Source organism: Ambystoma mexicanum, chromosome 9, assembly GCF_040938575.1.
Source record: "Ambystoma mexicanum isolate Mex_15411 chromosome 9, UKY_AmexF1_1, whole genome shotgun sequence".
Classification (NCBI taxonomy): domain Eukaryota; kingdom Metazoa; phylum Chordata; class Amphibia; order Caudata; family Ambystomatidae; genus Ambystoma; species Ambystoma mexicanum.
Genome location: NC_090931.1, coordinates 800,096,899 through 800,118,067, shown reverse-complemented (window position 1 = coordinate 800,118,067; position 21,169 = coordinate 800,096,899). Strand labels below are relative to the sequence as shown.

Genomic DNA, 21,169 nt, shown 5'->3' with positions numbered 1-21,169 from the left:
TGCCAAAAGAGGAAATAAATGAATTGCACTTTTGTGTGCCTATTATCTCGACCGCTGAACCTTTATTCAACCTAAATATTTACTGGGCTAATACAAATATAACGATCCTACAGTATGAGACTACACAGTGAAATGTAAATTGAGACATAATTGTGTCGTCTTTGTGTATCCAAACATAGTATACCGAAGTGGACCCGAAATTCTGATATCACTTCAACAACAGAATCCAGCATGTTCAGACAGCACTCAGGGCAGGACCTGAATATCTTAGGCAACATTCTGCATGTTTATGCAGACCAACCACAAGAGCTTAATGCAGCTATAAAGTCAAAATATGCTCCCGCTCTGGGAGACAGCATCTTTGGAACCCGTTCACAGGCTACTTTGCGCTTTGCACGTAAAAGAACGAACACATGATTAAGGGAGCGCAATTAAGGGAAGACCCAGCCTGAGACCAGGAAAAACATTGTCCTCATACCGAACTAACAGCGTGAAGGTGCTTGCGCTTTAAAAGGAAATGTCCTAAGAAAGACTAAAGTCCAGGTTAAGAGATCGAGAAGAGCTGCGCAAAGATCCAGGTCATAAGCAAGGCCGGTGCGAATGAGGACGCATGGTTGTAAACGTGCTTTCCGATGAGCTGCACGGTAGAAAGCAACACCAGTATTGTGTTAATAGAAACAGTTTGGAGAAGCTGCAGTGATCTGCATAAGGGGCCCCTATAAACAGTACATGCTCAAGGAAAAACCAAATGCAACAGAATCTTTGTCACACGACACCCCATTAACAGGCAAACACTCTAACGCACACCTGCCGTTCTTGCCAATAGCCATTCAAATACCATTTAATAAAGTTTAGAGAAAGGATAACTGAGGTGCCAGATGACAGGATTGCTGGTAGTAGAAGGATAGAAGGTTTTGTTAGCCAGTATTTTTGCTCTGTTTTCCAACTCTCTGACGTTCAGATAACAAACATTTGCTTATGCAGCATACTTGATCATCCGACACCACTGGGATCCCTCTGGTGCAGGATAGTTACCGTTACACTGGGAAATTAATAAAATAATTGACTGGAGCATGCTCACCTTATGTCCATCCAAGTGGGTAATATCCATTTCAAATCCTATCAGCGACTCAACCAATGAGATGGTCACATTAGTATATAGATCATCCCCTCGTCTTTCAAATAAAGGGTGCCTGTTTAAAAGGAAAACATGACATTATTATTGCCATTTTAGAAGGCGCATAAACAAGTTTATCTATTAGTATATAGACCATCCCCTCTCAATTTCAGCCCTGCGCCAAAGAAAACAACAAAAAAAATCGGGAACCCCCTCCCCCCATTTTGCTTAAATTTGCTTAGAATCTACTTTTAAATAGACAAAAATAAATTGTCATTTTATTTACAGTAAAGGCAGCATGTGACGAAACCCGTGGCTTTGTGTCAGGGGTTGGCACGAAGTAGTTCAGGACCGCACACACTGCAGCCCCTCTTACTTAGCAGGGGACAGCCACAGGCTTCACTTGATAGCAACCGCTCCAGAACGCCACCCTCAATTAAAAAAGGACATTATGGTAAGAGAACACTACAACTCCCGCAATTCCCCATTAGGTCAAAGCCAAAACCTGTACTGAATCCAGGTAAGGCAACTAGGGATACATGAGAGAGACCACCATTAGGAGCGCACAACTAACCCACAGAAAGCAAATACAAAAACAGGGAATACTCTCCCAGTCCAGGCCACACAGGATTTTTTCATAGAGCTGGGAGGGGAGGACTACATCTCCCATAATCCATCTAGTTTACCAGAAGAAAGCGGTTAGGCAAGATTGTATGTAGTAACCCGTAGTATCCCTGTGGGAGACCACACCAGCCTTGTCCTCTTGGCAATAGGTAAACGACCCCCGCCCCAACCCCCACCTCCCACATCCCCCCTCAGGTGACTTCAAATGCTAGGACAATGTGGACATTGATATATCACTTTTTACACTTTAATGCAATACTGGAGTTCGGGAAAAAGGAAAAGGTTAGGGAAGGAAACAATGGTTAACAAGTTTCACCAAACAGCTAAACACTTTATAATCCCCCAATGAAATATAGGTTAACCCTTTCCCGGCTATACAAGTAAATTATGTATGACTTTTTGAAGAGACAGATCAACACAAAGTCAGAAGAGTCTTCAGGGAGCCAGCACAGCCAATGTTAATTGAGCCAAGTCTAGGGGAGCGGAGGCACAGTCTTAAAGAGTTTTGTTGTAACAGAAATCACTGTTGGGCCACAAGCTGGGAGGCTTGTGAAGAGCAAAGCTCCAAGTAACTCTGCAATGGCAGAAAATGCAAGTCTCCAGTGAGAGCAAGCAAGCTACACACAAGTGGTAAGTACCTTGAGTCTGAAGAAAAGGTTCCAGCTGGCTTCTGTTCCTGTTGTAGTCCTGCAGATCCTGTTGTTCCTGAGCCTCAGTCGTGGGGCCAAGAGGGAGGACGTCTGGGGACTCCTGCACTACGGTTTGAAGGTCGGCGGAAGCAATGGGCACACCAGATCAGCAGCACTTGCGTTTTCAGCTACTCGCAAATAGCACCACCATGGTTCTTGGACACCTTGTGGACGTTCCTTGCTTCTGGGGTCCAGTACTCAGTTGAGGTGGCTCAGGCTTGGTTAGTCCTGAGGATCTTCCTGGAGCTCGGGTCCGGCTTAAAAACTATGCACTCGATTCTGGGGTTCCTGTCCCCTGGCACTCCGTTCCAGCAGCAGCAAAGAAGTACAGCAAGCAGCAGGGAGAGGGGTTCCAGTTAAGTTCGTCTTGGGGTCAGTTGGTCCCACCAACCCAAGGGGAGAAGTCGTTCTTTCCAGGCTTCTCCAGTCGATTAGAGAGCTTCAGCACTGCAGCAGGGCTTCACCAGGCAAACCAACGGTCCAAGAGGGCGCAGCAAGTTTCTCTTCCAGTTTCTTCTTCGGTTCCTTCCTCCAGTGGTCGACTCTGCCTTCCTTGCAAAAGACCTTGCCTTTTATGCAATTCTCTCCCATTCATTTGCAGCCTAGCTGTCACTCAGACAGCAGACTGGCTGTCCTTGGAGGACAGCCAGCCGGCCAATCACCTTTGGGTTCATTCCTGTAACCACAGAGACTAAGCACAGGGAGTTTCGGGAAACTCCCTCGCTTCCTGCCCTGCCAGACACGCTGGAGCCAGAGGCGGTCTTCACCAGTGAATCCCACCAAAGACAAAATGAACAAAAGGAGCAATCCTGGTTTGACGTGCAGAGTAAATCTCAAGGAGGACATTACAAACTAGAAATGGCGAAAAAAGACGACCGGACCCATTTTGCCAAAATGGGCACCCAAGGGTGCAAAACTGCAGCTGCGAATGCAGCCTGCGGTAAAAACGCACAATCGTAACAAAATTAAACAACTGCTACCAGCCATTAATTGTAGTATGGGTAACAAACATTTTTACATGAGAAGTTAGACAAAGATGATACTAAGTAGCCCCCCCAGCACTCCACATAAGATGGTGTGTGCTGGGTCTACAAAGAGAAAAAGGTAAGTAAAGTCAATTTCACTTTACTACTCTTGGAAACAGTAGTTTATCCAAGAGAACGTATTTAAACCTCTGAGAAATCCAAAGGATTTCTCCTGTGACACTGCCCTGAGGGTGCTGTGTGTCACAATACGAAAAGATGATGCCTATGGAGTTTGTCAGACTCCAAAACCAAAAAGAAACAGAGTCCAAATCAGATAAAAACCCATGAGAGTGGGAAAAGGGTCCAACTCTCTCCAGGATAAAAAATAAAAATTCTAAAGTCCAGCAAAAAGAGCTGGTGGTCTCTAAGGTAGAAGGGAATTAACACAGAACTGGGAATTCTCCCTAACGAAAGCCAAAACTGGGAAATTACAATCACAGGGACAGGAGAATAGGGAGATGGAGGGGAAGAGACCAGGCCAACCCACAGGGGTACTTTCAAATCTAAGGGAAGGCAGGGCAAGGAGAACTCACACTCACAAAGGAGAACAAAACGAGAATACAGACTGCCCCCTCTGCCCTCTCCAAAGGAGCTGACCCGATCAAAACAGATGGAAAAAAAAAGTGGCACTGGGAAGAAGTGTCCACAGCCAATCACAGTGGAACCCCCTGCTACACTCACAGCTGAAAACTACTGCTTTGCAGACGGAAGGGTAAACAGGTTTTATGGTTCTTAGACCATTTGTAAAAAATAAAAATATATATATATTATTTTGCGAAAATGGCAAATAGAATTTGTAAAAAAAAGTACTTTTTAAATTTTCTTTTAAAGAAAGGGTGTCAGATTTATATTTCTACCATCGGTATGTTGTAAACCATCTAAAACAATAAGCATTTTCATATTTGTGTGCTTTTATAGGTCTGCAAATAGTAAACATGGAAGGCTATGGGCAAACAATGAAAGTTATTCATTTAAATAAAAGTAGATATTAATTTGTGAAGAAGTCATGCGTCTATAGTTAATATTTATTAATCCACAACTCACAGGACGTCAGAATTGTATTAAAATAAATGGAAACAATTCAAAATGTCTGCACTAATGCGATCTGCATAATACTAAAGTACGAGAGCCACATATGAAAACAATAATATATTTGTAGCCTGAGGTGTTACAGATTCACAGATCATCTAATGAATATTTCAACATTGGGGGCTCATTCAGGTCTGCAATAGACTTTGCCACCCTGACACAAAGGTAAAGACCTATGCTGGCCTAAACCAGTTGGGACTAATATGGAGGCTGCCACTGTGGGCACACAGAGCCCACTTGGGCAGAAAGGCCATTAATAAAAGGTCACCTCATGGGTACCCTAAACAAAGACAGCCCTAAAACACAACAGCCTATAGCAGGATTGAAAAAAAAAACCTATTGGAACCCCAAAAGCGAACAAAAAGGTACATTGGGCTACAAATGCAGTAAAACAGCTGGCACCGCCAGTGAAGCCAAAACTAAAGTATAGCTACCACAATCTACTCCCTTAAACATGTGTAGTGTGAAGGAATCGACCTAGGGCAACAATGGGGCACATGAGAAGCACCCCTGGAACTGGGTACCATAGGAGCAACCCATATCATATGCCTTAAGTAAGGAAAAAGGGTCGCAAAGACGGGGGGGGGACTACAGCAGAGGTCCCTGTGGCCAGCAAAAAAGTCAGTGATCCAAAAAGATAAAGGGGGAAAAAAAGCATTAAGTTGAGGCACCATAAAAGGTGGTCCTAGAATCCCCAAAAATAGGAATTCCGTTTGAGCACTACGTATGCAAGGTTGAAAACTTGATTGAATTTATTAGAGAAACGAGAATTTCACATGCAAGTGTGTCACCTGGTGTTTGGATGCAGGTTGGATGCAGGTTGGATGCAGTCATGTGACCACAAGTCCGTGTAAGGCTACATTTGCTGCATTATGCAGCACCATTTTATAACAGTGTGTTCCAGGTTTCGTTTATAATTCGGGCGCACTAGTATTTTGCAATAAATCACGTTTGAATCACACGCTAGATCGGCTACCCTGGATTTATTTTCATGCTATCCTCTCTTTGCCTTGAATCACGGGGGTTTGCAGAAACGCTGTTTGAGCCGCCCATAAGACACCCACTCAAGATTTTGAATTTATACATGTCACTGCTGCACAACCCTCAGCTAAATCATAAAGGCTAGACAACAGCACATTCCTCTCGGGTTCTGCAGAAAGCGTCAGCCATTGCTTCCTAGGCAGATTCGTCACGGCTGCATATGTCCCGAACTGTCCCAGTGACAGATCATCTCTACCCAAAAATTACGTGAACACCAGTAGGGCACCCATCTCTAATCCACAACCACCCCGCCCCCTCAAACCGCCATCCCCAAATCCTTCCATGCGTTAATTCCAGGTCTCAAGCTCGCATCCAAATCTTGCATGTGTTCCATCAAGGGGATATTGGGCGAGTACAGATTTATTTGTTTTTTTAGTTTCATAATTTTTATTAGGCAAATTCATTAACAAACAAATGTATGATGTAAAATGTATGCTATCTTGGAGCGTTATAATTATAAAGTTAGATGAAACAAGTTAGATTTGTAATTGCTAGTACTTGAAGTGCCTGTTTCCAGATTGTTTTTACTAATAATGCAAACATGGGGAGCCTAACTTTGTCACTGGAGTCCGTCCGAAGTACTTCCTTCATAGTGTACAATTTTATCCAGTAATCCAATTTCAAGTTTAAAATCGTCTGCCAGCCATAACAACACATTTTGCAAGTGCGCTGCAAGATAATATTTATGTATTGCTTGTTAAGCACTTATACAGCAAATTAATTCAGTTTCAAAGCGCTGGCCACAGGGCAACAGGGAGGGAACATTGGATTGTAATACAATTAAAATATACAAAAATATAAAGTGCGGGAAGGGACGGCCGAATCTACTATGCCTTGTGAGTATTCAGAAGGTGCAAATGCAGCAAGGAAGAGGGCAGTGGGGTAGGTGCTGAGGTGTCAGTGCTCGAGGCTGAGCCACAGATAGGTGCACGGTATCATAAGTGCTAGCAGCTTTGTTAGGTGGAAAAGTGCGAGTCTCCAGTGTGGAGGGTGTGCCAAGGCAAGTGCTGAAGGTAGACAGAAGCTGTGGAGAATGGGTGCGAGTGGTCATGGGCCCATAGGATGCTTAAGGATCCAAGACACCAATCACAGCAACTGTGAGATTAGCAGAGGAGGGAAGAAGGGAAGGAGCTGGAAAGGAGGAAAGTCTTGAGGTGTATATGAAACTTGATGGTCCTGCTCAAGACGCAGAGGGAGGGGAGGCTGTTCCATATGATATGATATCATATAGCATTTATAACGCACCTATACACAAGTGTTTCAAGGCGCGATGAGGCAAGGGAGGGGGAACAGAGGGAAGACAGACAACGATCTTACTAGGCCAGGTGACATTCAGTTTGCGCAAGTGCAGGGGAGGGAGGAAAGTGAAAAGTGAGAGGGGGGACGGGGCGGGGCTGTGCAGTACACAGGATAACAGTAAAATAAATAAAAACCAATGAATACAATAAATAAGAAGTGCAGCCAAGTGGTGGCAAGTGCAGGGGTAAGTGCAGACAACGTGTGTCACTACCAGCACTTGACGACTGTACTTACCCTTTACCCTTGCACTTGCCACCTGCTGGCCGTACTTTACTTATTGTTATTTATTCTATTATCCCATATACTGTACTGTTCCCTCCCTCTTGCCCCCCGCACTTTCCCCCTTCCCATGCACTTGCGCAATCTGAATGACACCTGGCCTAGTAGCATCGTTGTCCGTCTTCCCTCTGTTACCCCTCCCTTGCCTCGTCGTGCCTTGAAACACTTGTGTACAGGCGTGTTATAAATGCCATATCATATCATTACTTGCGCCGCTTCTGAAGTGTAGTGTAATCTGGGTAAATCGCAAGTAGAGTTTCCTCTCTTAATTTTGCCTCCCAACCTGGAAAAGCGTAGTATGTACTCCTTATACTTATAGTTAAGGATTTTGGCAATCATTGGTCTCTGCTGCTCAGCGCTCTCTGTGCGCCCTTTCCACTGTGTGAAGCCTTGTGTCAGCTTTTCCAGGCCCAGATCTTGCAGCAGCATGTTTACTATGTAGTTCATTGGGTCATCCCATTCCTCACTCTCTCAAAGGCCCAGGATTCTGATGTTATTTCTTCTTGCTCTTCCTTCTGCATCTTCAACTCAGTCTTCCAGGGTCGACACTCGCAGCGACAAACCATCACCTGCTCCCTCTGCATCACGGTTTGCGGCACTGTGTCCTCCAGCCTCGGCTCAGTCTTGCTCACACTATCTGACAGTGAGCGCACGTCTTGGCACAGAAGGGAGCCTGCATGGAACAGATGATCAGGTAAGCAAAAGGGCAGCAATCGCTTCCAAGATGGTGTTTCTTCCTGGAGACAAGGCTTGTGTCACTGGCACACCCCTTTCGGGTCTCCTGTGTAAAATTATCCATTTTGGATTTTTGGGAATCCACCTTGTGCATCATAGCTGGCATGAAGCACGTCATTTGGGGATCCAAGAGGTGTGGAAATCAAAGCTTCAATACTGCTCACCCGCCTCCTGCCCACTGGAGCTCTGTTTCACCCTGCTTCCTCAGCCCAGCAGCCTCTCACGTCGCAGCCGAATGAGGTCCAAGGAACCACATCCCTAGTAGAAGGTCTCGGCCAGCCTCAGCTCCCCACAGGCAAACATCCAGCGTACGTTGTCACCAAGATTCCAAGGAGGAGGGGGGTTAGGGGTGGATGGGAAAGGCCCCTCAGCAACAGTATCTCCAGCCCCCTGGCAGCTCTCCAATTGGGTCTGCAAGACAGCTCAGGCCTGTCTGCGCTCCCCAGGACCTTTGGAAGAGGATCAGCTCCTCGAAAAAAACAGCACAGATCTCACAGGAGGGCGACATTGTTCGCCATTCTACGGTGTCAAATCCACTGCACTGGCCACTGGGGAAGCACTGGGGATCATTTTTGGGGAGATATCCCACTATTAATTCCACAAAGGAACAGTCATATCTGCCCAGAAATAGCAGCTCTAAGGGTCACACATGGAGTCTATTCTTTGGCTCCCTTAACTGTTGGTGCAGAGGAAGTGGGCAAGGATTGAGATCATTGATGGAAACCTTTTCCTTTTCTTTGAAACAATGAGAAAGTCTGGAGAACAGCGCATGTATAGTCAGGTGCCTTGTACTTTTTGCCCAATTTTGTTTGTGGAAATCCATCAATGGAGAAAGAAAAGTGTCCAAATTCAGTTCAGAAGAATAGGAGCCAATTTTATGAGAATGGAAAGAGTATATTGAAGTTTCAATGACTAACAAATGATGGGACATCTCCTTAAAAAGAATTAAAAATTGAAATGTTCAACTTAATTTCAGCAATTTCTTTTGGACTTCTGTGGTTGACAGTTCCAAGAGGTCTACTAAGGGATTTGCTAAGCAACTGTGTTTTTGATGGCATCTCTGGTAATTGAGATTACACCTTCACTGGCATTGCCTCCTTCATGGGCTATACAGGAGGCAGTACAGGCCAAGTGAGAATAGGAGGCTTAATGAAACTTCCAGAGCCTGCCAGCGAGCCTTGCATCGAAACTAGCATATTTTTGTGGTTGAAAAGAGACAGATTCTCAATGTAGAACGCTTTGATGTCGTGTCTCTTCAGAATCTACTCAATGGCCAGGGACTCATCCTCACAAGGGCGCTTGAATGCAAGACATTCCTCAATGGTGAGCATGTTGCAACTAGTCTCTGACAGTGTGTTTCTCAATGAGCATTTCTTGCTGTGGCAGCAGTGATAGTGTTGCCCAGAGGGTCCTGCTCATAAGTCAATCACACAGATGCAACCTCGGGACACATGTTTGCGCTTTATAAACATATTAAATAAATTAAGTAGATGTTCAATATTTACGATCTAAACTACATAATTCTGATTAAATTAACTTATGAAGCAATGCTGACATACTTGAGAACTTTGATTCGGAAACGAAGGTCACCTGGCTCTCCATCAACATGAGGCTCCCCTGTAAAAAGAGAAAGCAAACAATACTAATTAATCACCAGAATGACAAGCAGCTATATTTATATGCTGTCGTTAATATAGCAATGCATGCAAATTGGACTGCCTCTAGGCCCATTTTGTATGTTACTCAATACTGAATTTTACAAATACAGAGTTTAATGTTAAAGGATATTTGTACCGTGCACGATCACCACCGGAGTGGTTCCCTGGCGCTCTGGCGGATCTGAAAGGAAAGTGGGTTGGAGGCGGGGGGTGAGTTAGTGGGAACAAGCGGGATAAGTGCAGTGATGTGCTGTTGGCAGTTTCAGTTCGTTAACACTGTTCGCGTAGCTTGGGGGTGATTTCCGGCCGGTGGCCGTCGTGTGCTGTGTGCGGTTTGTTTTGTTGTTGCAGTGTAGTGAAGTTTGTGGGGTTTGTTGTGCTTTAGGGTTGTGGTTGGTAAGAGTTTGAGAGATGTACGCAGAGGGGCGAAATTGTTATTGGCCTCGCTATCTAAAAGTGATACGTGCTAGATTTCCATGTTCTCTCTAGATGTGGTGCATGAATATCTCTGTATTTCTATCTGGATTCGGCACTGGCTAATATTAATAATCCTGTCCATGTATGACGCACGCCAATATTCATAATTATGTCCAAATGTGGCACTGGCCCACCTTCGAAATCCTCTCAAGATGCGAAGAAAGGTAGCTTTCACAATTCTATCTAAATGTGGCATTGGTATATTCCTAATGCAGTCTAGATGTGGGCATGGCCAATATTCGCTATTTAATGGGGGCGCTGTTGCGCGGCTTACAAAATGGCCGCAGCCTGAGAAGCTCCGGCAACTGCAACATTATCCTGTGAAATATCCTGCATCTCTGGGACGCTGATTGTTTGGTACTTGAGCGATCAGTGTGTGTTGAGAATCAAGCCACTGTGTGTGCTCTGAGGCGCCCACGATCTTTGGTGAGGTGCACCGGGAATCGCGGCCCCGCTGAGCGCTGGTGGTGGAGGAGAGAGACGTGGAGTGGCAGGTCCCGGACTCCTGGCGGGAAGTCCGTCGTGAAGGACTGCTGGCTGATCGGGGCGGCTGCTGCTCCGCAACGGTGGAAAGTGCTGTCTCTCTGCTCCCCGGGAGGTCCGTTGCTCGGGTTGAGCGTTCCTGGCCCCGTGGGGGAGGAGAGCTGACGTGGGGTTGGGATTGGAGGCACGGCAGAGCAGCACTGGTGGCTTCTGCTAGATGCCGTGACTGCGGCGGTGGAGGATGGGTCGTCCGGTCTGGCAGTGCGCCAGTAACCTGCAGGTGGGATACCTGCAGTGGCCGTCTGGTTGAGGCTGATCGGCCTGACGGAGGTGACGGCCGTCCCATTGGAGCCTGATGCGGCTCCTTGCTGGAGGAGGCAGTCGGCTTGCGGTGGTGCCCTGTGGCTCCCTCCCCTCTTCTCTTGTGGTGCTGGCGTGCTGGGCAGGCTTCTGTCTGGCTTCCCCCGTATACGTCCTGGGAGAAACTGGCTGGTGGTGGCGAGGGACGATGGCGGGGTGACTGAGGCGGTCCCCGCGCAGCCTGGACCCATTGGATGATTGGGCCCTTGCTGGGAAGAAGCGCTGTTTGTATTCTCCTGACGGATCTCCCCTGAGAAGTGTAGGAGCCTCCCGGCTGCTTCGAAGTGGTGGTGGCCTTCACTGTTTTTTTTTCTTGTTCTTGGGCTGGCTGCTCCTAGTAGGTCCCTGGTTCCTGCCTGGCTGGACGGTGGCTTCTGTCGGAGAACTTTTGAGGTCGGTGCCTGAGACGGTGGATGGGGAATACATGGTGGGTGCATAGCTGCGCAGTCCTTCCTTCAGCCTTTTAATACAAAATTAATACAGAGCTTTTGGAGGCGGTGGAGCTGCCCTTAGAAATTGCACTAGAGCCTTGGGCTCACTGACTCCGGCTTTGTGCCCCAAGTTATTAGCGGGGGCAGTGAGCGACCCTTCCTCTGTTTTGGTGTGGTTGGCGATGGTAAGCCTTACTGGTTCCGTAACCTCCTGGACTGGCGTGGGCGGGCTTGAATGGGGAAATCGTCATAAGCAGGCCAAAATGGATCAGTTTGCTCGCCCTGATCCGGCCCAGTCGCCCCCGGAGGCCGTGGCTGCCCCTCCCCAGGCCCAGCTGGATGTGGCTGCTCTGAATCAAACGCTGCTGGCCCTGGAGAGTAGCACAGACAATCTGGGGGCCAAAATTGATGCCTTAACCTGCAAAGTTGATGTTTCAGCAGTGCAAATAGAGAAGTTATGTGGCCGCATGTCTGAGGCAGAGCAGCGGATTAGGGAAAGCGAGGATAAGGTGATAACTCTACAGCGGGAAATGGCGGAAATGCGACAAGCAGTCAAGAAGATCCAGGCCAGGAATGAGGACTTAGAGGGGAGGTTCCGGCGGAACAATGTCAGGATCCTTGGGGTGCCGGAGTTGACGGCCGTGGATAACATGGAGAAGTTTGTGGAAACTTTTTTGGTGGACGTCTTGGATAAACCCCAGCTTTCCCCACTGTTTATGGTCGAGAGGGCCCATAGATCTCTGGCCAGTCGCCCCCCCCACCAGGTGCTCCAGAGCGTCCGATCATTGGCAGAATATTCAACTATAGGGATTGTGATGTTATTCTGCGGGCCGCCAGTGAGAAGGGTGATCTGGGTTGGGAATCCTCCACGATCAGGCTGTTCCCTGACTTTAGCCCTGGGGTACAAGATTTGCAGAAAACGCTTCAGGCAGCAACGGCAGTACTACGCAGGAAGGGGGGTCAAATATGCTATGTTATATCCGGCCAAGCTCAGAGTGCAGCACAGTGGCTCCACAACTTTTTTCACATCGCCGGAAGTGGCAGAGCGGTTTGCGTTGAACCTGCCGGATCCTCATGAGCCAGGGGGTCGCTCCCCGCAACAATCTTGACTGAGTACAATGCTGTGGTGGGCTCTGTAAGGCGGTGTGTTATAATGGTCTGTCTAATAACCCGGAATATCAGGCAAATGTCCCAGATGCAGTATTATAGTTGCGGTTGCCTTCAGGAGCGCATGGGCCGCCCTTAGCGCTTCAGTAACCGTAACATCTGCCGTTTGTTTTGGTTGACCTAGGTGGATGGAGGTGGAGGGGGGTGTTGATGGGATGCCGGTATGTTTTTGTTTCTGGTGTGGGTGGGGAGGGGTTGGGGGATGCCAGCTGTTTGGCAGGAACGTTCAATGGTTTGTGGGACTGGGGTTATTTTTTGTTACCTGGTAATTTGCATGGAATACATGACCGCTGCGACTGCATGAAAATAGGGCGTTGTACCTACTGTTCACTTGATGGGACTAATGGCGGGGCATAATGGGGCGACACAGTGATATGACTGAGTCTGCTGCTGGGGGTAGACCTGGGATGGTGCTAACACTCCTCTCTTGGAATATCAGAGGGTTTACAAATAAGAAGAAAACATGCTCGATAGCGAATTATGGTAGGAATCATGGTGCAAATGTGCTGTGTCTTCAGGAGACACATCTAGCCCGGGACGTTCCTCTCCCTAGGCTCCATGGGTGGGGTGTGCATAGATATAACTCCTCCTATACTTCGTATTCTAGAGAGGGTTGTCATTTATATACATAACTCACTGCAATTTAGACTACACGCACAGGTCGCAGATGAGGAGTGGCGTTTCATTATGCTGGCGGGTGAGATATTTGGCGTTAGTATCCTGTTGGTAAATATTTATGCACCCAACACAGATTCGCCTGATTTTTTTCATCAATGTGCGAGCCATATTCACAAGTTTGCAGGGTACGAAATATTGTGGGCAGGTGACTAACCTGGCCCTTACGCTAGAATTGGACACGTCATCTGCGACTCAGACAGCGTTGCCGCAGGCAACCAAAGCGTGGTCTTCCATATCTCAGTATCATGGGCTGCGGGATGTATGGAGATGCAAGCACCCTGGGGACAGGGAATAGACTTTTTTTTCGGGGGTTCATGGTAGTGCCTCTAGGATAGATCATATTATGGCTACCTCTCATTCTTGGCACGGTGACCAGGGCGTACATCCTTCCCCGGACCCTTTCGGACCATTCACCGGTCAATGTGTGTCTGGGGATCTCTAGGGCCTCTCCAGGCCCGTTGAGATGGCGATTCAGGCCCTTTGCTCTTGAGGACCCGGTATTTTGTGAGGAACTCGAGAAGGAAATTGCCCCTTATTTTCAAACAAATGAAGGTTCTGTCCCGGACAAGGAGGTGATCTGGGAGGCCTTTAAGGTCTACATTCGGGGATGTTGTATTTCTAAGGAAGGGGGGTGCTTAAGGCTATCTGTCGATCCATACGAAGGCTGGAATTTCAGATTTGCGAAAGGGAAAATTAACAAAGGGAGGCGGGATTCTCCGGAGCTTCGCAGTGAATTGGCGGCACTCAAAGAGGAGCTCCGGCAATTAGCTATTAGTGAAGATAAGTTTCTGGGGGACCCAATTCTTGCGGCTAGGTACGGTGAGGGGGATAGGCCGAGCAAATGTTGTCTTGGGCTATTCGCAAGGAACACCAGAGCGCATATATAGTTGCTATTGAGGGAAGAGATGGTGAAGTTAAGACTGATCTGCAAGGGATCAGCGAGGAATTTAAAGAATATTATGATCAGCTATATATCTCCCGGCCTACTCCTGGTCATGATGAGCTGATGCAGTATCTGGACGAGATAGCTCTTGGGTGGATTGGTAGCGAGCAGGGTAATGAGCTGAATGCTCCTATTACGGAAGACGGGATTCGGGATGCTATTAAGTCTCTCCCAAATGGGAAGGACGGCATATCTGCTGAATTTTATAAGGCATATGCTGATTTGGTGACCCCTCACCTGTTGAGAATGTATGAAAGTGCACTGGCGTGTGGGTCTCTCCCTTAATCCACCAGGTCGGCGCTGGTGACCGTTCTTCTGAAGCCTGGTAAAAACTCCCGGCTTTTGTCATCATATAGACCGTTGTCGCTTAATAACAAAGATAATAAAATACTAGCTAGGATCCTCACAAACCGTGTCCTTCCTCACATGCCAGCGTTAGTGTTACCGGATCAGGCGGGATTTATCCCGGGTAGGTCCACTCAGCATAACCTGCGCCGGTTTTTCTCTCTAGTCCACAATGTTAATCTAGAAGTGCCAATGGTGGTGGCCGCGTAGGATGCCGAGAAGGCATTCGACTCGGTCGAGTGGCCTTTTTTATTTGAAGTATTGCGACGCTCTGGATTTGGGCTTATTTATATTAACTGGGTCAAGTTATATACACAACTCCCCGTGCGGCGATACATACGAATGGGCTGCTCTCGCAGTTCATTTACCCCACATGCGGTACCCGTCAGGGCTGCCCTTTTTCCCCGGATCTGTTCGCGTTAGTGATGGAACCGTTAGCTTGCCATGTCCGGGAACTGCATGTGCATTGGGGAATTTGTGTTCGTTCTTGCCTCGCTTCTATATCCCTATATGCAGGCGATATACTTGTGTATGTAAAGCATCCACGCGAAAATTTGATTCCTTTGTTACAAGAAGTGGTCCGATATTGTGAACATTCAGGCCTTAGGATTAACTGGGACAAGTCCGAGATCGTCCCCTCGTCCCCTGCGGTGCAGCAGGCGGATATAGGCGATCGGTTTCGCTGGTGCCCACAATCGATATGATACCTGGGTATTTCAGTCTCCACAGATAGGGAGAGGCTATTCACGGATAACTATATGGCCACAATGGAAGCAATAGAGCAGAAAGTTGAAGCCTGGATACGACTGACTCTCTTGCAGGCGGCTCGAGTATCCCTGGCAAAGATGGTTATACTACCAAAGCTTCTATATGTATATAGTAATGTACCAGTGTGGCCCCCGGTTTGTTACTGGAATCGTGTACGGGGAATGATGATCAGGCTGGTCTGGGCTGGGAAGAAACCAAGGATAGCCTATGAAGCGTTGTCCCGACCGTATGAACTTGGGGGCTTAGAATATCCAGACATGTCTATGTACTATTTGGTGGCGCAGTTGCAATATATACCTGACTGGAATGCGTTGGTTAATGTTGCTCCATATACACGACTAGCGAGGGCCATATCCAGCCCTGATGCGCTATTGGGCATGCTATGGGGTCATAGAGGTGTGGTTCCTCGCGACGAGATTCAGCCCATAGAGATAACTAGTAGGGCCTAGGATCGGATGCATCACCTGATCGGTGCTACCCCCTGTTATCTGCCTGGCTATCCTCTATTTAAGGTAATTGGGATCCCTCTCACGCACAAGAGGTCCTTTGAGGAGGATTTTCGGGCATTGGGTGTTTCGACTCTGGGGGATGTGGTGTAGGATGGGCGCTTCTTGACATGGGAGGAACTCCGACTCAAAGGGGAGCATAATGCGGTGACGTTGTTGCACTACTATAGGTTGCGGGGTATCTCGAGAGATAAATGGCCTGACTTCCCGCAAGCACCAGTACCACTTCCTGTGCAGTATCATTTGCTCAACTCCGGCTCAGCTGTGAAAATGGTGTCCACTACTTATAAATGGATTAGAGCTGGGAGGGGGGTGGGAAATCATCCTTATAAAGTCAAATGGGAGGTGGCGCTGGGAATGGTACAGAGTGAAGCACAATGAAAACTTGTTTGTATGCAAACTCGCCACATATCCATAAATTGTCGGTATAGGATGATACACTCCAAGTTTTTATACCAGTCCTATTATTCCCCACTTCTACTGCAAGGGATTTACCCAGATAGATCATCTGCTTGTAAGAGGTGTGGGGCAGAGCGTGCCGACTTCTATCATGTGGCCTGGCTGTGCCCCAGGATCCAGGCTTTTTGGGACTCCATAGAGGAGGCAATGACCAGTATGTTACCAGATGTGAGGAATGGTGGTCCTGAACTATGGCTATTGGCTTTGGTGGAGGATGGCACTCTTACTGAGAAAAAACTTAGAGGGATGGCCATGGTGATAGCCAGGTCCCTCGTGGCAAGGGCTTGGGCCAGGCCGGTTGCCCCTATGTTTTCACGTTAGACAGTATGCGCCTGTGCGAACAGAGAACTAGGTATGCAGCGACACTCCCTGCCTCTAGTCGTCCGTTTGACTATTGGAGCCCCCTTAGGTCCTACCTGCTTGGAAAGGATCGGGACTTGCAGGACGTGGAGTCGCCCATGAGCCGATGCCCCTTGTTAGATCTGTGCTCGCAAATGCAGCTGAGTGGTACTCTGCTTGTGTTTAGGTATGCCTATGTGGTGCTGGACTTACCTTACCTGAACTGTATTGTTGCTGTTGTCAAATGTATCCATGCGGGGGAGGGTGGGGGGTATGTTGGGTTGTATGGTAATGTGTTGTTTGGTGTTACAAAACAATAAAGAACGTTTTTTAAAAAAATATTCGCCATTTAAGCTGGATGTGGTATTGGCTGACATTCACAATCCTGTCTAGATGTGACGCAGGCTAATGTTCACAATTCCATCTAAGTGTGGCACCAGCTATCATTCACAGTTTTGTGTAGTGTGGCACTTGCTGATATTCACAATTCTAAGTGTGGCGCTTGCTAACATTGCACAGATCCAAGTGTGGCACTTGCAAACCTTCACAGTCCCATCTAGATGCGATGCAGGCTAATGTTCACAATTCTATCTAAGTGTGGCACCAGGCAACATTCACAATTCTGTCCAAATGTCGTGCTTGCTATGGTGTTAGTGGTACAATTGCACTTTGGCTGTGAAGGTTCGCGTACTTAGAAAATGCATTAACTAACACAGGAATTCTTTCAGAGGGAATTCTGTTAACTAAAGATGTCATCAATCAATAAGGTTTTAACAATATTCTGAAATATGAGCAGATGCAGTTTCTGATGGAAGAGCACAATATGACATAGAACTAGTCTACTACATTGATCAGTCGTCCACCCTATTTGAGCATGCTAGGGAAATAAGGGGTAATGTGAGTTACAACAAGTAGAGTAGCCTACAAGCATGTTTATTAAACTGTTTACTACTAATTTACCCTGTCCAGGATGTATGAAAGATGTTTTGGGGAGTTAAATATTACACAATTTAACAGCACTGTCAAGTTAGATAAACCTTTTGCCAGGGACTTGTCAGACAGAGAAGAGCAGAAACACACTAATCTATGCTGCTTTTTGACTGAAAAACAGAAGATCCATGTTTGGATACCACAAAAGTGTTTACAGCATCATAAATCATTAAGAGTCACCTGCCTACGAACATATGTTACCCGAAGATTTTGGCTTATTTTATGAGAGAGGTAACATAAATGCTCAAGAGAATCAGGGATCTATAGGAATGGGGGCTTAGTTACAAGGGTAATGTCCTAATGTAACCCTGTGAAGTCTGTGTTGTGTACACAATGAAATGTACAAAAATGGAGGCGTTCCTGCAGGACGGTGTGGTATGAATCAACTTATGCAGATTTCATTATTCTGCATCTGCAAAATCAAGTGGATTGTCACAGACATGTACCAGTGCAGATTCAATGATGTGCTCCGAATGGCCAGATTAAACAAGCCTTGTATATTTTTTCTTTCACCAAGTGGTTTAATGGATCTTTAAGACACTTTTTCTAGAATTCAGGGTATGGTGGAGGGTTGATCAGCTATATATTTTACACCAACAGTGGGAACATTTTGTGTTTTTTGACTAAACGAAACTAAGAATGAAATTTAGTGAACCACACACCTTCGCCAATGAATGGGTACTCCATGCCATCTCGAACGCCAGGTTCAATTTCAACCTCCAATGTTCGTTCTTCATTTACAAGCCTAAATTGCAGCAGACAGAAGAAATGCATCATCAGTGATTTTCTGTTTGCGTCAGGATTTGAATAAATGACAAGTTTGTGCTATAGATAAACAACCCAATTATATTAGCAGTTTCAATTCTTGTTCATGTAAATCAGGAATGTTTGGCATAGTGATGTTTGTTGAATGTACTTATACATGCATTTCGCAAGCCAACCTGAAGACAAATACCACACTAAATCTCCACAAATAGTACGCACATATTTAAGTACATAAGAACATGAACACCCATCTTCTTTCCAAATCCTGACAGAAAAACATTTCTACGGCTACATCAATAAAAATGTTTTATTAGAAACAAATCCTCAATAAATAGCTCATATTCATTTCTAAAAAGCAACTTTGTTGGATCACCCTCAATAGCCTATGAAGTAGCGGTTTTCAGAGTGCTAAATTAATTCTAACATTCTGAAATTAGTAATTCATACAAAAATGTTGTAAATTATAAAACAGTTTACTGTTCGATCTTCAATTTCAAAAAAGTGATATTCTGATTAATTATCACTGTTCTAATTACACCAGCCAGCCAACACATGGCCTGTGTTTTGTGCACTTGCGCTTTTTTAAGGCAACATCATTCTGTACAAATATTATAATCTAAAAAAACGAACAACAACATGCGAGGTAGAAAATAAAAAATTTAAAACTTTAGAACAAACAGGAATTACTATGCTTGCATAATATCGATGTCCCTTAAATTCATAATAACCTCCTATTAAAGGGGAAGTACTAATTTATTTTTAAAGTATCCCACAGCCATTTGGGAAACAAATTACAGTAATTAAACTATTTCTGGACAAACAAGTAGAACATTCTATCAATAAACCACTGAAAAATGGACATTTATGTAATGTACAGTTTGACACATACTAGACCGCTGCACTTGTATATGCTGTTGGTGGACTTCAAATGTGCCCCGGAACCCTGCTGCGGGTTGACCGTTCAGTGAGATAGGCTTCTCTGCTGCAACAGTTGCGATCCTGAGATGGAGCTTGGGACTCAGCGAATCCTTAACCTGTGACCCAGAGCACTGTCCTCTGCATTAGGTGCCCTCTATCCTGAAGAAAGGCCCGCTTGAAGCCTGTTCTTTGCCACTGCCTCAAGCTCTGTCTGTTCAACACTGACCTGAGTTTCTTCACAGCTTCATTTCATCTAATGTGTCCTAGGGGGTGAGGGTGGGGGTTGGGCATTCTCCTTATGGGAGTTGTCATTGCTACTGCCCTGAGGTGTCTGGCTGCAAATATGTTGGAACTGTTCCATAAATGCCCAAAACTGGCACCTACTTCAGCCACTGCACCCACAACCCCTGGCTGTGAGCAGTGGACTTCTAGCCCAGGACCACCCCCCCCCCATGGTAACCCATAGTGTGGTGGAATTGTGAATGCAATGCTAATTTTGTCTTAAAACATTTTACCCAAAAAGTGTGGGTTAAGAAAAAAAAAAAACCTATTGTGGTAGGTCAGACTCAGGAGGAGAACAAGAGGTCCTTTTTCACACCAGGTTTTTATTAAAGAAAGAAAGGCCTACTTTGTCCCCATATCTAAGGAGGTTTTCTTCCCTCTCTATAAAGAAAATAATAAACAGTGCTTGTCAGGATGCCTGATCAACACAAAACGGTCCTCTATCCAAAAGCCTAACCTAAGCAGAATTCTTTTCCTACCACTAACAAAAGGATGAACATAAACTCAACCAAGCCAGGTCAGGGTGTTCCACTGAATGTAGGACGTGGTGGCTGGCCTCTGATCCACCACCCAATAGTCTCTCTGGCATAGGATATCTTGTGACTAAACAGTTCTTGGGTTATCTTGTTCCTTGCTGCGTCTTGGGCCATCGGATTTCTCAGGTCATTTTCGGGGTAGTTAGTTGCTCACCTTTTCTTGGGGTACCTGTATTCTCACCACTTCTTGCATATAGGATTTCTCACCCCTTCTCGGGTTATCAGGTTTCTTGCCCCATTTCAGGGTATCAGGTTTCTCACCAGGCATTGGGTTTTTCACCCCATCTTGGGGTTCAGGTTTTTCAGCCCGTCTTGGGCTATGGGGCCTCTAAGCACCCCCTACCCACTTCCTGGTTCCCTGGATTCACTGTGTACCTTGGTCACTGGGGTGGTTTTCCTCTGGGAAGTGGTCTCCTCGAAAAGGTGCAGAACTGCAACCCCAGTTTCCTTCCAGTCTTAATCGTCTGTTTGCTTGCGTTGGTTCTTTCAAACAGGGCTCAACAGGACTTCAGTGCCAGTTCCTGCAGGCACAGTCTACCACTTTCCATTTCGTGGGCCAGAGCTTCTCTAGCTCCTGTTCTTGTTGAAGGCAGCAGCACTCTGCAGCCTTTCTCGCTCCTCCCGTCTCCACGCTGTGTGCTGCTTCGTGGCTCCACTTCAAAGGGGGAGGGGGCAGTCCCTCCTCTGTATTACTGTACCGACATGCGTCTCTCTTCTGTGTCTGTCTCACGGGACCTTTATGTTCTTCCCTGCAACGAGATGGGACAATCCATTGGTCCTGCGCTTCAAGGATGGCCACAGTAAAGGGTCAGAAAGCACACCAACCACTTCTCAAGGGATATTTACACAGTTGCCTCTTGCAATAACCACAAAGATGTTAGCTTCCTGAGAGAAGAGAGGGCAACACATATCTCGGTTGAGGGATTGCCTCTCTGCTTAGGGAGGGGCGATCACCACCTGCGGAATCCCGCTCACGCTGTCTCCCATGGGTGTTGAGTTTAGCGGGCTAATCTCCCTAATTCCAAGGGGAGTGGCTCCCCCTTGGGGAGAGGGGATGAATTCCCTGGATTTGTCACACTACCTGTTGGCTGAAGACAAAACTTGAATTATTTGAGATTCTGGATCTACTTATCTGATAAGGAAGAGTGCTGTGACAAATTCAGGGA

At 46.5% G+C, this 21,169-nt stretch overlaps 1 protein-coding gene across 1 annotated transcript in view; it reads right to left on the bottom strand.

The window, feature by feature from the left end:
* The window catches only part of DNAJB11 (DnaJ heat shock protein family (Hsp40) member B11), a 196,327-nt gene that overhangs the window by 68,899 nt on the left and 106,259 nt on the right, over positions 1-21,169 (bottom strand). Inside the window, exons 6-8 of the mRNA XM_069615766.1 lie at positions 18,165-18,247; positions 9,458-9,515; positions 1,082-1,193 (exon numbers count right to left, since the gene is read on the bottom strand). Of these exons, the coding sequence (XP_069471867.1) occupies positions 1,082-1,193; positions 9,458-9,515; positions 18,165-18,247 (253 nt within the window). The remainder of the gene's footprint in view (positions 1-1,081; positions 1,194-9,457; positions 9,516-18,164; positions 18,248-21,169) is intronic.